Consider the following 15,609-nt stretch of genomic DNA (forward strand, 5'->3'; position numbering starts at 1 on the left):
TTACCATTTGAAAGCAAAGCCATAATGAAATCTTTAAAATCACTTGGCTTTATTAAAAGGAACTATAGGGAATTTCATGCAGTCAGATTACCATCGCAGCAGTACTTAATTAAAAACTTGACTGTGTTCAGATACAATTCATGTAGAGGATTAGCTACAGGCATAGGGGCAACTCTCTATCATTTGAACCTTATGAAACATTCTGTAGAGCCTTGGGCATAAACACATTGTGAGCACAACTGCAGATGTTCAAAGGCAATGCTACAGCTAAGATGCAAAAGTGGTGAAATGAACTGCCTCCGTGTTCTGGTACTGGTACCATCTCATGTTCCTGGCCGAAGCACGAGAAGAAAGTACACATTGCATCTCCTGAAGTGTAGGAGTGAGGAATTTTGCAAATTTTTTTAAATTCCTTCAGCCTCTGCCTACAATAAACCAATCTGATGAGAGCACAGATTTGTTCCACACTCCTCCTAATGTCGAAAGCAGGGCTCTCCTCAGGTATGGGACCTAAAAGCAGAACTAATGCTGTTCTTCTTCACATGCCTTATCTGGCCTGGATGTTGGCAATCTTCAGGCCTATTGTAGTTTTCTTTATAAATCTTTGGAACAGCTCATCAGATGACAGTTCAAAGCATTGACGGGGGTTTCTCAGCCAGGATATCAGACGACGTCCATGACCTCTTTCCCAAATATCTTCCCTTGCATGATGAGTTGGAGTATTCAGTATTTCTCCTTGTTGTACATATTGTGCTGGAAATATTCTAATTTCCATTTCTTCAAGATTTTCTTCAACTCTTTATCATGGCCAATCTACTGCAGGACTACGATGTTGGTCACGCGGTCCGTCCAAGATATTCTGCTCGCAGATGTAAATATTGCATGTAAACAGAACTGTATGTAAAGATGAATATAGCACTTTGTTTTAGGTGTGCATTGTTGTCAGAGTTATATGTTCTGTCTTCGTTTAGCGGTTAAGTTAAATGTAGTTAGGTATGGCTTTATTCTATGTGCTATCTCTCTTTTATGGTTAGGTTAGATGTATGTTGATTTTTATTATATAGGTACTGTTTAGCAGTCGAGTTGGATTAAGTTTCATTTCTCACCTTATTTATTCTGTTGGTGGTAAATGAAGCTATATTTCTGTCTACTGTATGTGAATCGTAAATAACGTAATTTCCATAAAATTCTTTTCACAGCAGTACATAGCTGCACACTTGTTCATAATAAATAAGGAAGTGTCCTGGATCACTTAATGTTGTTAATGATGCCCAAGTGAATTCTTGTAATAAATTACCATTCCGTGGGGGAATAAATGGAATCCAAGTGAATTTGATTTACTGATTTGGGAGAAGTATGTATTTTTTATATTTAATATTATCAGTTGTGTAAATATGTACCGTAAAACGCGGTAACTTCGGCCACCTTTTTGTAAATTTTTAAAAATAAAATGTGAAATATTCCCTCTAATTTTCTGAAAAATATAATGTAAATTCTGCTATGTTTGTTCTTCATTTTAAAATATGAACATAATTCTAATTGTTATTCAGTAATGAATAATGATTATCGAAAGAGTGGCCGGAGTTACCTCGTGTTTTGGGGTAACTTCGGCCACCATAAAAATAACTCAAGAAACGAAGTTTTCTTCGATGTAGTGTTACTTCAGCCACCTTGAATGTTTTTTTAAGAACCTGAAAATGACCAGTATCAACAATAACAAACAAATTAAAACGATTTATAGTGAAACAGATGTATAGTGATCAAATTCATTTTTTACCCAAAGAAGAAACTATTTTATTTAGCCTAAGCGTACAAGCATTGTATGATATTACAAATTACATGTTGCATTGCATAAATATTTGTAATGGTACAAAAGATAACAAATAAAAGGTACGGAAGTCATAAAGTCCAATTGTATGGAGAGAAAAGGAGGTTGGAAAAGACGCAATCTTGTAGACTGTCCTCATAATACACTGTCTTCTAAATTAGAAAATATCTGGGTCGTCAATATCAAGTTCTTAAATGTGTATCGTCCATGTCAACTGATATCCGTCTATTTATAATTGAAAATGGAAACTGTCTTTCCCTCCCTGTCAGGATAAACTTTGCCGTTGATTGTTATTGTGCCTTTATTAATCTCTTCTAAAGCGTACTTCAAGTTAACAGGATTGTAATTACAATATCAGTGGCCACATAATGTTTTCCTGTACGTTCTTGGCATGGCCGAAGTTACCCCTGAAGAAGACAACTTTTATCACAAATGAAAAACCTATCTGAATAAAATGCATCAAATTGTGTTGATCAGTTACCAGACGAACTTACATTTTGACCCCATAAACCACTGGAATGGAGAATCGAATGTTGGGGCTAGAGAACAGTTTGTTTTCTGCTGTTACCAGAGAAGACAATAGTCAGGACTGCGAAAAAAATCAATTGACTCAACAATAAGCCCGCCAATAATATTTGGACTACCGAGTGTTGATAGAGTATTCTATTGTATGTGCATTTTAGTTGTTGCAAGTGATTTATCTTTTAGAGTATAGGAGGCAAGAGAAAATAAGTGTTGCTATTCGTCAGTTGTCGAAGTTACCCCACTTTACGGTACATATTAGTTTTATTCAGGTGATTTAGACTTTGACACTGGAGCAAGCTGGCAGTAAATACATGGTAAGGGTAGCAGAAGCTTTGGTGTCACTTTGCAATTATAAACAGATGAAATGACATAATACATATACGAGAGGTCTTTCAAACCTTCTACATGAAAGGCTGGGTTCTTGTACTGGAATTCATTGATAATATTATTGATAGAACAGACTGTATGATCTTTTATGGCATAGATTTTTATGAATATGAAGTTGGATAGAAATGGTGTCATTGTGATATGATAATTACTCCAATCCAGCATGGGCTACTGTCAGTATTCTGCCTTCGTATGAAACTATCCTGTCAAGCTGGTATTTCTTAACTGTTTTTTTCACTCTAGTCTTTTAACACTTGTATTTATCCTATGTTTGTTCTCTTTTCCTGTACTTATGTGGCTTTCTTCGTATCCTATACCACCCGCATGAAGACTTCTTTTCTTATTCCTATCTCTCTATTATACGACTTGCTTTGAGATTTTTTTAGTTTCTTTCCAATACTTACCAATTTCATCCTACTTCTCTCAAGCTTTTGTTTCTTCTTTCTCATTTCAGTGGAAGGGGAGGAACTCAGTAAGGAAGTGCGAGCGCTGGGCTTCCCTATAGAACACAAGCACAAACTGTGCTGTCTACGGCAAGAACTTATAGACTCTTTTGTAGAGTAAGTGTTTCTTTATCGCTTATAAACATTTTCTACTCAGAAGAAACTGGTTACATTGTAAATACAATATCTCCTTGATAAATCATATCTTAAGGGAAGAGAAAATTGCTTCAATTAACAGGGGGTTTCAATTTCATGAGATCAAATGAAGTACAGTAAAACCTCGTTAAGACTTTTCTGCAGGGGACACGGAAAAAGAACGTGTTAAGCGATAAAACGTACTGCTGAATATACACGAATGAAAACTATCCAACAGGGATATGGAAACACCAGATACGATTTTTTTCCAACATAAGGGGATTTTATGTTCCTATATCCGCAGGTACAGTGAAAACTCTATGAGAAGAGAGTATTAAAGGCGTGAAAAACACTAGAGAGCGAATATGAAAACTTATTCCACTGGAGCTTATAAAATAACAATACTGCACTGAAAAGTGTTAACACCAAACAACAGATATGAAAACATTTGAATGGGGCCTATAAAATTATCAAAGTATTATTGTCTCTATCATAGTGTAAGAAATATGTTATGGGACAAAGATGTGCCAATGGAAGCAAAGGATACTATGTACAAGATGTATTACGTACCCATAACAACTTACGGAGCAGAAACTTGGACAATGACAAAGAAGGATGAGAGTCGAATACAGGCAGCCGAAATGAAATTCTTGAGGAGTATGATACAGAAGAGTAGAAGAGACAAAATAAGGAATGAGAAAATCCGGGAAGAAATTGGAGTGGAAAAAATGAATGATAGAATAGAGAAGAGCCGACTAAGATGGTTTGGGCACGTAAAGCGAATGAGCGACGAAAGAATGCCAAAAAAGGTGATGGAAATGCAAATCCAAGGAAGGAGAGGCCGTGGACGACCACGATTGAGATGGAAGGATACCATCCAACGCAGCATTATAGAAAGAAACCTGGACTGGGACACAGTGTTGAAGGAGGAGTGGTGGAAAGACCGAAGAAAGTGGAGAGGAACCATATTTGCCCCTACCCGGCTACAGCTGGATAAAGGGAAATGATGATGATGATATTGCAGATCACACTCTTTCTAAAACAAATTTTAGAAGAAGCCTTTTATTTCGGACCAGTGGGTTATTAAATATTATTTTTCTGGTCACACTTAGACAATGAATTGGAGGTTATACACAGCTATGTGCGACTGCAACAGAATTGCTTTGGCCGTCATTTTGAATCGAACAAAACTTTGACCGACCAAGACTGATTCGAGTGATCGAGTCGAACTGGAAGGTGTGAGTTTCAACATTCACACCAACTCTTTGTGCTTACAGTTGACTTGCTGATGTAAACTGTAATTTTTTCTTCATTGGTAAGAAATTTCACAACTTTTTCGTAATCTATAATTAGTCTATCACAAGACAAATATGCACCATGCCGGTCAATTTCACACGATAATGTTCCAGAGTAGGGTATCTCATGACAAATATTCGCTACGCTAAACACAAAGTACATTTCTAACTTCTGAATGGAAAGCGAAATACAAGCACAAATAGGCTCACTGTGTTACTCTGCAGTTTCACTGCTAACCAGCAAGCAAAACTAAGTATTTCTGAGGCTAATGGCTTGACCGGGGGAGTTGGCCATGCGGTTAGGAGCGCACAGCTGTGAGCTTGCATCTGGGAGATAGTGGGTTCAAATCCCACTGTCGGCAGCCCTGAAGATGGTTTTCTGTGGTTTTCCATTTCCACACCAGGCAAATGCTGGGACTATACATTAATAAAGGCCACGGCCGTTTCCTTCCCATTCCTAGGCCTTTCCTATCCCATCGTCGCCGTAAGACCTATCTGTGTCGGTGGAACGTAAACCAAATAGCAAAAAAAAAATAAAGGCTAATGGCTTGCTCCCCAAAGGTGCAGTTTATCCTGTGAAATTCAAGAATTTAAGGCCTTTACTCGTTATCCCGCAACTGCAGCAAGGGCTCTTACCCAAGTTGAAATCACGTTTCTTCCACAAGGGATGACAAATAACATTTTCAGGGCTAGGAAAAATATGATCGTACTAAGCAGTAATGGCAAAAATTTGTGACGTGATAAGCGAGATATTTTTATATAGATTTAATACATTGAGAATTAGGACTTCGAATTTATGACGTGCTAAGCAGGAAAACATGTCAATGAGGGACACACGAGGTTTCACTGTAATTGATTTATTAAGGTTGTGTGTAAAATTTCACAAACTGAACACAACAGCAGTTCCCAATCTGTGGTCCATGGGAGCATCTAAAGGCATGCACAAAGAATGCTGATTTAACGTGCACACTCATTTCCTCAAAAATGTTCCATAATTTTTACCTCAGGCTGTACCACAAGCTTGGGAGTGTGGATTTTGTGCGTATGTGAATGCCTGCCTGCATGTGTGCGCGAACTGTTATTGATTTGAGTTATTGAGTTCTGGAAGAATTCAATTTATGGAGTTTTTCTTAGCTTGAATTCAAATTACAGGAACTCTTGATTGCCATAATTCATATTATAAAGGTTCAATTTCTGCATGACACATTCAAAAATAATTTTTAAAAAAATTGATTTTCCCATTGTTTTTCTTTGAATTATGAGGCTTTTGTCCCAGAGCAGAAGAAAACAGACTAAAACTTTGAATTACAGATGTTTACGATGTATCATGGTTTCACTGTACTGTATTTTCTCCTTTCTTTCAGATCTAAGTACATGATGTTTATAAAGTACGCAGCCTTCCACCTACAGCAACTTGGGGCGAAGAAGCAGCGCGAGCGTGAAGTATTGAGGAACAGCCAGGAGCGGGAGAACCTGCCTATTGCAGACAAGGATAGCAAGGTGTGAGCGTTTGTTCTTTATGAGAGAACTAGGTGAATGGATTGAACTCTTGATTCATGTTATTACTGGGTATTAATAGATTACTATAGGGCAGAACACTTGGAAGTTTTTGGTAGGTAGAAAGGAAGCTGGATTCTGTGAATCTTGGTAATTTAGATAGTTGATATTATGCAGATTAGACACACACAGTATATACAGGGTGTACCTGAAATGTTCGTAATGAAGAAAGACAGACTGTATAAATGATATGGCTGGAAAGTATTTAATTTCATAGAAATACATGCTTGTAAAAATGTTACTAACCTTCTGAAACAGGTAGTGACCACCAGTGTTGGAGGCACAGTCATTCCGAGATAACAGAGTAGGCAGCGATAGGTAAAAGGTACATTGACGGACTAAACAGAAGTATTACAGAATTATTTAAAATAGTTTTACTTGAGTCCGCCTTGTCAATACACCTTATAATTTAAGAAAACTCTTTATTTTACCATACATGTTTCGGGAAGTCATCCATTCCCTTCATCACTGATCAAACATAAACTATTCACTTCACAGGTGGAACTTCGGTACTTATCTTAACCCACTAGACTCATTTGACGTGATGTTCATGCGAGCATTGGCCAGGCCTTAAAGTCAAATGACGAGACATTTACGCGCCACACCGAGTCGTATGTACTAGCTTCTATTTTGATCATCCCTCCAAGGGTTTCCCTTTTGCAAACTTCTGTGAATAGAACAGGAATGTGGCTTGTTTACAGCTCTCCTTCTAAGAATTTGCACCATTATTTATTGCTTATTGTGTCCTCTGAAAGCTCGAACATTTCATCAGGTGTCAGTCGTTCTCCTAGCCATGTTTGAGGCCGTAGTATAAGCAAGTGGCAGCAATGCTATTGCTGAGTTAATTAGAAGCGTTTTAGATTCGGAGGACAGTGATGACGATTATGATAACATTGAAGAAGAGATTTGAAGTGAAAGTGATATTTCATCTGATACGAGAGACAGTGAAATCGTACCTAAAGCCCCGCGTGCAAAACCAAAACAGTGACTGGGTGTGGGTTTGTAATAGAGATGACCTAACAACTATTCAGTACTTTACAGGCTCTCCAAGGGTATCATGAGAACTCGGAGACAAATATTTAGATAATACTTAATAGGAGTTGTTGGTATTCTTGGAGGTTATTGACTGTCAATGAATATTGAATTTTCACGACCACATTGTAATCAAAATTGACTTTCAACCTACTGGGTCCCTAGCCTGATTGGTGACAGTCCCAGTTACCCACTGGTGTCCAGTTGGCCATTTTTGTTCTGTACTTAACATCTTAACACATACTAAATGTATGTAACACGACCTAATAGGTTGAAAGGCAATTTCGATTATTGACTGTCGTTTCCCATATTGCGCAGGAAAATATTTGAGCTATCGAACAAATATTGGACCTACGTGGAAAAAGACAGTGAAAGGTGGTTTGACGCTAATAAGGATGAAATTAAGGCCTACTTTACTCTCTGAATTCTGATGTCCCAGGTTTGTAAGCCTCGAATCCAAATATATTGGAGCAGAGATCAATGTTGAAGATCCCAGTTTTCGAGATAGATTGAGTAGTGTGAAGTGCCTCTACATACCAGGTGTATACATAAGTCTTTTCTGGTTTCACTAAGAGATGATGCTAGTGAACAGTACGCAGTGTATGAATTTGACACACACATCAGTTTGTTCGTCTGATATTCACCTTCCAACACATACAAGTTGAGTCCGCCAAACACTAGTCTATGTTGTATCGTTCAGTGATCATGTCGACGTTTGTGCCTGAAAAAGAACATTTGTGGCACGCATTGCTTTTCTTATTTAATCAAAAGAAAAAGGCTGTGGAAAGTCATCGTTTACTGGTAGAAACATATGGTGAACACGCTCCATCGATTAGAACATCTGAGACAACTTCATAATTGATTCCGTATTGAGATTACACTTAAAGTAAATACAAAAACTTATTATTTCCACCTTCTCAATACATATCAATCCTGCAATGTTTACAATAACATTACAATATTATTAGATACTAGTTTCGGTTCTGTGAAGAACCATCATCAGCCAAGCCAAGACAAGTGTAAATTATATTGCTAAAACAGATTAATGCAGTAAAATGAAATATGAAGTGATGGCCTAAAAATGGGCGAAAATGATTTACATATAAATGAGAACAGTAGTATGTGACAAAATTATTTAAAAAGTGACAATAAAATATTTTTTTGACAAGTCGCTTTGGCAAGATGACCCTGCTTTATATCTGGTGGGACCAGAGCGGTGTTGTGGACTATGGACTCTTGAAGCCCGTCGAAACCGTTATTGCACTACGCTATCGCCAACAAATTAATAATTTAAATCATGCATTGATCGAAACACGACGGGAATGGGCCAGAAGACATGGCAAAGTGATTTTTTTTTACACGACAATGCGCCGTCTCACACAGCAAAACCAGTGAAAGATACCTTGAAATCGCCTAGATGGGACATCCTTCCTCTCCCGCCGTACTCTCCTGAACGAGCGCCATCTGACTATCACCTCTTCGCATCAGTGGGCACACGCTCGCAAAGCAGCACTTCAGCAATTTCGAGGAAGTTGGAAAATGGCTTGACGAATGGTTTGCCGCAAAAGACAAGCAGTTTTTCTGCCTTGGTATTCATAACTTATCTGCAAGATGGGCGAAGTGTGTAGAAGCCGATGGCCAAAATTTTGAATAAACAAAAATTGAATTTCCGTTGAAAATTATGTTCCTTCCTTACCACAAAAACCGGCAAAAACTTATGCATACACCGGGTATACCTCAATGTTTTGAGATATACCACACAAAATTTTTGTTCTAACATCGTTGTTGTTGAGTAAAATTATTTTGAATGCTTCACTGAAAACTGTGCGTTAAAATTCTAGTTGCTGTTCCATTTATGGCATTTATTTCAGAGCGGTGCACAGTATTTCTGACCGGGTGGTTTATTCGTGGTTGAGGACGATTTAAATCTGATTTCTAAGGGAGCGCGCAGGACCATTAAAGCTGAAGCAGTGGGGTTAATGATGTCCACCTTTTTTCTCTACTCCAATATTAAACGAAATAAACATAAATATTCTAAATATTTTAATGTGACTTGATAGAATCGGATGATGTTCTTTTAAGAACGAAACATGTCACAGACACGATACTGTATAGGCTTTTGGGGTTATTCCGTGTCAAGAAAATAAGGTGAAATTCTTAGTGTTTCACAGAAAACTGTGCTCTGCGTCCTCGGAAGAAATCTCGACTGACCACGAGAAAGGCTTCTTAAACAATAATACTTTGAAATTTGGACGTTATAATACGTTCATTCGCCACCAGATGGCCCACAGGACAGGGCACAACGCTGGCGTTCGAAGGTACGTAGGTACTATACGCGAAACTTTTCTTGATCCCTGACCTCCCTAGTGCTGAATCGGTAGACCTCGGTTATCTTCGGCATCCGTATAGGCAACCTTTGAAACACAAACTATGAATCGCTTATGCATTGCTGTGCGACATCTGGCGTACAAATTATGAACTAGTACTGTTGTTGTTTACACAGCAAAGCCAAACTATAGAATTCATGCTAGGAACAAGATTCCCATCGAGAAATGTTATATAATGTTAAATAATGTATGTGTGACACAGTTGTTGGCGTAAGATAAAAATGTTTAGAAAATTCATATCGTCTTGATTTGATTTAATTTCCATCCAGTTGGCAGTAAAATCGGAACTGGCAGCGATCCCTCCTCACTCCTCACCCCGTAAAAATCGGGCTCAAGAAAAGGTTCGCGTATAATAGTTACCTTTCCCGTCCCTTCACTATTGATATTTCGTCTCGGTGTTTTACAAATTCGTACTTCCTCGTTGCCAGATGTTTCATTCCAGGCTTGTGTCTATATCATACACCTGTCTATGTCATATGTTACGCAAACACGTTATGTGAACTGCTTAGTCTGATTGTGATGGTTCGGTCAGCTTCTGCTTTGAACACTAGCGTTGTGCCATGTCCTGGGGGCCATCTGGGGGGGAACGAACCTACCATTTCCACTTCTATTATAACATCCAAATTTCGAAGTATCATTGTTTAAGAAGCCTTTCTCGTGGTCAGTCGAGTATTCTTCTGAGGATGCAGAGCACAGTTTTCTGCGAAACGTTAAGAATTGCACCTCATTTTCTTGACACGGCATAACCCCAAAAGCCTATACAGTATCATGTACGGGCTGTGAAAGCATTAATGGAAACATGTCATACGTTGTGTAATAGTGTGTATTTGTATTCCTTGTTTAATGATGTATTTCTTACAGGTGTGTTATAGTGTAATATTTATATTGAACTTGTGTGTTCAACAGACTGAAAAGCTTCCTCCTTAACAAATGTGACAGTTTTGTCGTGGCAATTATTTCATGAAGTACACTTATAAAAATGAATTGTTGAATAAAATTTGCAGTATAATGACTTTCTTTCCTTGGTTTCACAATAACTGTTTTGTATTCCAGGACAAGGAGAAAGATAATGTTCTGGCAGATACTGTGAGGAAAGCTTTGGGTGAAGATGCTGACAGCAAGTCAGCGAGTGAGGGTGCTGAAAATCAGATGGAGGCAGACGAGGCAAAGAAGATCGTAGAGAGCATAACAGACTCCATCACTAGTGGAGAGAAGCAGGAATGTAAGTATCTTGTTAACTAGTGGGATTTCATTTGTGTCTAATCCCTGTGAGTGGGGGGACATATACGTAGAATACGCCCACGGTATCCCCTGCCTGTCGTAAGGGGCGACCAAGAGAACCATGAGAGTACCGTATTTTCTCGCGTAATTGACACACTGTTTTGGTGAAAAATACAGGCGAAAACTTGGGATGCATAAATTATTTGAGGAAATCGTATATTTTAAAAAATATTTACAATGTATTTACGTTTAAAAGATACACAAATTTAATATACATGCAATTGGTTCAACTCGTTTTCAGTTTATAGTGATTTGGTGTAAGATTCTGGCATAATATTTTTTTCTGAAAAGTCAAATAGGGTACATCAGGTAAGTTGGACATGTGGGTTTGAACTACCAACACTGGAAAATATTCTTCCCGTTATGAGCTGACAATACGACCTGAAGTGAAATAAACATGTACTAATAAAAGTACAGTTCATGTAAGTACATATTAATGACATACCAGCAAAAAAAAAAAAAAGAAAGAAAGAAAACTGTTCAACACGAGAAGGGCTGGGCATCGAAGGAGAGATCCCTGCTATATTTCCCCAAACCGTTTGTATCCAATCTTGTACGTGTGCTGTGTCCATCCACCCTTGTTCTTCAATACCAACATGGATTTTTTAAGAATAAGATAATTTTGTATAGTATTAAGTTCAAATGTTTAACTCAAACAAGGCCTTGGACTTGACCTTAAGATTGTCAATAAGCGGAAGATGCCCATAAAGTGCGAAACATGTGCCTAAAAAGTGTATTTAATTCATGCAGAATTAAATCACTATAAACTGTGAATTGTATCAAATAGGTGGATACAGTAAATTTTATTCTTGAAAGAATTTTACTTACCGTACCATTATGCGAGAAACACTACGGGTATGGGCGTTGTTTGTGATAATGGGCACCATGTGTATTCCACGGGTCAGTTCCACTGTGTTCAGAATAGGTTTCTGTTACCTATGAGTAGTACCACTTTATGAAAAACACCATGGGTATACATTGCCTATGATTAGTATCACTATATAAGCAACACCATGAGCATACATGCCCTGTGATTATTTCCACCAAGGGAGGAACACCATGGGAATATCGGTGCCCATGATTAGTCCCACTGTGTGAGGAGTTCCATAGGTCTGCTTTGCTTATGAATAGTAGCCTTGTGTGTGAAACACCATAGGTCTATGTTACCTGTGATTAGTACCACTATATGAGGAACACCATGGTTTTGCTTTACCAGCGATTAGTTCCATTTTGAGGGGCCGGTGACCTGGATTTTGGACCCCTTTAGATATGAGTATCATCCCAGTTAATGAAGGCATAGTGAATTGAATCCACTGATAGTTTTGTTTAACGATAATTTTTTCATCATCATTCGTTTTATTAGTGGATACATTTTGTAGTTTTAGTTTCGTTCACCTTGTAGCATTAGGGGCCAATGACCTAGCTGTTAGGCCCCTTTAAACAACAAATATCATCATCATCATCATTGTGTTTGCCTTTCCATATCAAATCAAGCAGTGCTGTCTTCTATGATGTCATCAGTGTTAATAATGTGAGTGGTGCACAACACTGAAACTATATTATTATGGATACTTATCATGACTCTACAACATATTTTATTTTGATGGCAGAAAATTACAGAAATTTAGTTTAATTAAATTCTGAATACAGTAAAACCTCTGCATGTTATAAGCCTCACTCCGTATTGATGGCTATCACTTTACAAATAGAAAAGTCTTTATGTTATCCTTCTTTTCAATACTAAAATGTCCACCTCTGTTAGATGGGACAATGTCTAGATATGTTTTGGGTTACCTAAAAACCATCTTCAGTAGAAAGCTTAAAAGGTTACGTATATACACTAACAAAGAAAACACTGAGAAAATTGTGTGGAATTAAAAGAACAATGATCATGATTAACACATTAAAAAACACGTGTTGATGTTGAGGTAAAAAGTCCTCTTGTCTGAAACTTCTCTGGTTAAACTAAAAACTTTTCTAGTCCTTTTTAAAATGGAAATCTGTCTTCCAAGGTGCCAATGGAGCAGCTGGATTCAATTGGTAGTGCAATATCTGAGGGTTTTGCAATTGTGTTGCTCAAAGTAGTGGAACCGAAAATGAGGAGGTTAAGAATACATGTAATCTGCAAAGCAGTGGGGGAAGTGGGAAATAAATGGGTGATGCAAATAAAACAATGCGTGAAATAAGAGGGTATAGATCCAAATAACTTGCTCATTAGGAGGCTGTCCTCTCAAATGGTATGACCTTGTCAGTCTCATTTTCCTGTTGGCGCTAGACGTACGTGGTGTTAGCGGCGGGTCAGAGCTAATGTGGTTGGGATGAGAAGCAGAAGGGGGAAGGAGAGGGAGTATGGTATGATAGGAGGATGCTGAGGGAAGGGCAGGCATAGTTTTGAAATGTCGATGGTGAAACTCATTCTTAACAACAAACTGTTGACAAATAAGCAGGACAAAAGTTTCAAGCAAACAGTAAACAGTAAAACTTCGTTAAGATGTTTCTGCAGGGGACAATGAAAGAGAACGTATTAAGTGAGAAAATGTACTGTTGAATACACAAATGAAAACTATCCAACAGGGATATGGAATCACTTGATAATTTTTTTCAACATAAGTGCATTTTATTTCGTGTATGTGCCAGTACAGTCAAAGCTTTTTCTACCATTTCTAAAGATGAGAGAAGTGTATTGAAAGCTGTGAAAAGCATGAGAGAATAAAATATGAAATCCTTTTCCACTGGGGCTTATAAAAGTGTATTGAGAGGTGTGTAAAACATCAGACGACAGATATGAAAACATTTGCACTTAGGCCCATAAAAGTATCGACGTATTATTGCAGATCACGCTTTTTATAAAGCAAATGTTGTTAAAGCCATATATTTCAGACCAGTGGGTTATGAAACATTGTTTTCTAGTCACACTCTTTGATCATGAATTATTTGGAGGTTACACTCGGCCATTTGCAAGAGAATTACTTTGGCCGTAGTTTTGAACTCTACAAAACTTGGACCGATTCGACTCGAAGCTTGAAGGTGCATTTCCTGAAGGATTTTAAGTTTGCTTCAGTAGGAAGCAATTTCACAACTTTTTTTTGTATCCATACCTAGGCTGTCACAGGACAAATATGGACCTTGCTAATCAGTGTCACATGATTATGTTCCTAATTCATAGGTTATATTTCAACAAATATTCACTACCCTTCATTGTACCATTCAACACAGAGCAAATTTCTAACTTCTGGCTGGAATCTGAAATATAAGCACAAAGTGGCTCACTGGGTTATTCAGCAATCTCACTGCTAACCGGCAAGCAGTTTTGAACATTACTGAGGCTAAGGCTTGCTCACCAAAAGGTGCAGCTGATCCTGTGAATTACAGGAATTCAAGGCTTTTCCCCATTATCGCAATTTTTCCCATCCTGCCTCCTATGGTGAAGGCTCCTATCTGTGTTGGAAATCATATTCCTTTTATAATGGTTGACAAAGAATATTTTCAGGGCTAGGGAAAATGGGCTCTTACTAAGCGGTAATAGCAAAAATTCATGATGCGATATGTGAGGCGGTATTTTGTAGCTTTAATATCATGGGAATCGGGACTTCAAAATCACGATGTGCTAAGCAAGAAAACATCATAATGAGACATGCACTAAAGAGGTTTCATTGTAACAGATAATACAGAAAAAGTCAATTCCCTAATGATAAACATCTCAATGAAATGTGCAAATGCACATACCTTATTATCAGTAGGAAATAGCTGTAAGATTGGATGTTTGAATTATTATTATCATTTATTAGGAGATGGTTTTTACTTCCAGTGGAAGAGAGTACAAAGGAGATAGTGAAGAAAGCAGCGCTGGCCGTTGGCTCCCTCAAAGAGACCGAGTTCGACGTGAGGTTCAACCCCGATGTGTATTCCCCTGGTGTCCAGCACGTAACTCCTGACGGGGAGCAGCTCAAGAAGGAACGCCAGCTTGTAAAGGATGCGGCAGCATTCTTACTTACCGTCCAGATACCAACCTTTGTAAGTTATAACTTATTTAACCCTTTTGGAATCAGGCTTGACTGTACTTCTTTCACTGTTTGAAAGTAAAAAAATAAAAAAAATTGAACTGAGACCAAGCAGAATGACCCTGGAGACTCCCACCTTAACTACTACTTCTTTTGTTGCGGCCTCTGTAGGACCACGGACAGCTTTGTCATGGTTTGGGTTTCCTCCTCCTCCCAGAACCTCTTCATCCTTGCTCTCCTTTTGTCCCGTTCTTCAGCTGATAATTTCAATATCCTCTTCTCTTGTCTCCCCCGCTGGTGCTTCTCTATCCTATTCTTGTAACTTTCTCTGTCATTGAGCTCTAGCAGATTGGTTGGTCTATTTTTATTTTTCCACCACTTCTCTTTCCTTTCCACCTTGATCTCCATCTTAGTCCAGACAACCCACTTAGTTCCCGTCTTCCGTCTCATCCCACCCATTGTCTCTCATACTCTTCTAGTTATTCTTTCCGTGCCCATCCTCATCATACGTCCAGCAAATCTTGCTCTTTCGAGTCTTATTTCTGTGACCTTGCATCTGAGAGGAAGTGGGTTTGAACCCCACTGTCGGCAGCCCCGAAGGTGGTTGTCCATGGTTTCCCATTTTCACTCTAGGTACAACCACTTCCTTCCCACTCTTAGCCCTTTCCTGTCCCATCGTCACCATAAGACCTATCTGTGTCTGTGCAATGTAAAGCGCATTGTAAAAAGTCTTATTTC

The 15,609-nt window shown here is 38.3% G+C and overlaps 1 protein-coding gene across 1 annotated transcript in view; it reads left to right on the plus strand.

The window, feature by feature from the left end:
• The window catches only part of clu (clustered mitochondria protein homolog), a 306,829-nt gene that overhangs the window by 252,178 nt on the left and 39,042 nt on the right, over positions 1-15,609 (plus strand). The window contains exons 10-13 of the mRNA XM_067154806.2: positions 3,195-3,300; positions 5,978-6,113; positions 10,643-10,811; positions 14,679-14,884. Of these exons, the coding sequence (XP_067010907.2) occupies positions 3,195-3,300; positions 5,978-6,113; positions 10,643-10,811; positions 14,679-14,884 (617 nt within the window). The remainder of the gene's footprint in view (positions 1-3,194; positions 3,301-5,977; positions 6,114-10,642; positions 10,812-14,678; positions 14,885-15,609) is intronic.

Source organism: Anabrus simplex, chromosome 10 (assembly GCF_040414725.1).
Source record: "Anabrus simplex isolate iqAnaSimp1 chromosome 10, ASM4041472v1, whole genome shotgun sequence".
NCBI lineage: Eukaryota > Metazoa > Arthropoda > Insecta > Orthoptera > Tettigoniidae > Anabrus > Anabrus simplex.